Raw genomic sequence first — 1,704 nt, forward strand, 5'->3', positions numbered from 1 at the left:
TCAGACACAGGAGTGGCATTTTGCAATCAGGTCACAGTGTGTCTTGCAAACGTAGGCATCACATTTGAAACATGTAAGACTTGTCTTATTGTCTCTAGGGGCACATAGCTTGCATCTCTTCCGTTTCTGCCCCTGTTTTGGGGGGAGAGTGGCCAGGGCCGTGGCTGGGGCTTGCAGACTCCTCACCAGACTGCAAGAGGCTGGTGTGCGGGGAAGGTGCTGGCGCCGTTGAATTAGAGGAGTCACTAAAGCTTTCCCAAGCTCTGCCAGGAAGAGTCTCCTCTTGAAACATTTCCCCTGATTCCAGGCTGGGTCGATCGCTGTCCACACCACATATTCATTACATGCAGACACATCGAGGATGTTGTGGAACACAGCCACAGGCCAACGAGCTGTCATTCGCTTGCAGGTGTATGTACCAGTAAGCTGCAATGAAAGAAACAATAATGAATAGATTGGAAACAATATTGAACCTGTCTTACACAAAATGCAATGTTTTACATGAATACAAGTAAATCAAATGCATGACAGATGAAAATATACATTACCTTATCAAGGCAATCAACGCCTCCTTTGTTTCTGTTGTAGTCCAGGATGATCTGGGGCTTCCTGTGCTCTGCTTCGCTGACAGCGGCGTCTTTGTGTAGAGTGCTCATCAGGATGACATTTTTATTTTTCTTGGGCAAATATGACACAAGACTGTGTGTGTCAGTGAAAGCAAATTTGGATGAGAGTGCCTCTCTCCCTCTGGTCGACACCAGTGCAGGGGGAAGTTGAGGCTTGTTCTTCCTCACTGTCCCCACCATGGTGAGCTTTCTTTTCAGCAGCTCCTGACCAAGCCCATGTGATGTGAAAAAGTTATCACATGTGATGTTATGCCCCTTGAGACCGGCTGTCATGTCCAACACAACACGCATGCCTTGGTTTTTTTCTGGCCTTCCAGTAACAGGTTTCCCTGTGTAAACCTGCATATTCCAGGCGTAGCTGCTCCTGGCATCACATGCTGCCCAGATCTTGATCCCATACTTGCCTGGTTTGCTTGGGATGTACTGTTTGAATGGACAGCGACCTCTGAAAGGGACCAGGCGCTCGTCCACTGTCACCTCAGGGCCTGGATTGTACATCAGTGGTAGGCGCTCCACCCACCTGTCCCAAACGTTCCTGATGGCAGCCAGTTTGTCGTCTCGCCAGCGGAAAGGTCGTGTAGCTCTGTCATCAAATCTGATAATTCTTGAGAGGACATGAAACTGTTGCAGGGACATAGTTGACCGGAATATAGGCCTCCCTGACTCTGCATCCCACAGACTTTTTGTAGCCTCATTGTTGGACCGATGTACTCCTGCTAGAATCAACAGACCCATGTAGGCTTGGAGGTCTACCTGGTCCAAGGCCTTCCATGTGTCCGCAAACACACGCCCCCCCTTCCAGGTTTGTCATCGCCAGTATAATTTCCACAATGGACTCTGGTAAAAAGAGTTGGAAGCTGGACTTGATGTCATCCACACGAGATGTTGCATACCGTGTTGGCCCTGGTGACATCCTAATGATATTTTCCCCTCTTGTTCTGCCTCCTCTGTCCTGGGGGGATGAATACCAGAGCAAGTTGCCATCCTTGGACTGGAATGTCACCTCAGGTGTGTCTTCCACAGGGGCCTCTTCCCCAGGTGCCTCTTCCTCAGGGGCCTCTTCCTCGCCATATGTTGA

General features: G+C 49.6%; 1 protein-coding gene across 1 annotated transcript; it reads right to left on the reverse strand.

Annotated features, from left to right (window-relative positions):
• LOC128458291 (piggyBac transposable element-derived protein 4-like) lies at positions 1 to 1,390 on the reverse strand. Its single transcript, XM_053443072.1, has 3 exons — positions 878 to 1,390; positions 549 to 772; positions 1 to 426 (listed from the first exon to the last, which is right to left on the reverse strand). Exons 1-3 carry the CDS (start codon positions 1,359 to 1,361, stop codon positions 1 to 3), a joined length of 1,134 nt encoding a protein of 377 aa, XP_053299047.1. The 5' UTR covers positions 1,362 to 1,390.
• Between the last annotated feature and the right edge of the window lie 314 nt (positions 1,391 to 1,704).

This window comes from Pleuronectes platessa, chromosome 16, assembly GCF_947347685.1.
Source record: "Pleuronectes platessa chromosome 16, fPlePla1.1, whole genome shotgun sequence".
Classification (NCBI taxonomy): domain Eukaryota; kingdom Metazoa; phylum Chordata; class Actinopteri; order Pleuronectiformes; family Pleuronectidae; genus Pleuronectes; species Pleuronectes platessa.

Coding starts and splice junctions, on each gene's coding strand:
- LOC128458291 (XM_053443072.1), bottom strand. CDS start 1,361: ATGGGTCTGTTGATTCTAGCAGGAGTACATCGGTCCAACAATGAGGCT. Junction 773..877: donor GACAGCCGGTCTCAAGGGGC/ATAACATCACAT, acceptor ACAAGCCTCAAC/TTCCCCCTGCACTGGTGTCG. Junction 427..548: donor GCGTTGATTGCCTTGATAAG/GTAATGTATATT, acceptor CTTTCATTGCAG/CTTACTGGTACATACACCTG.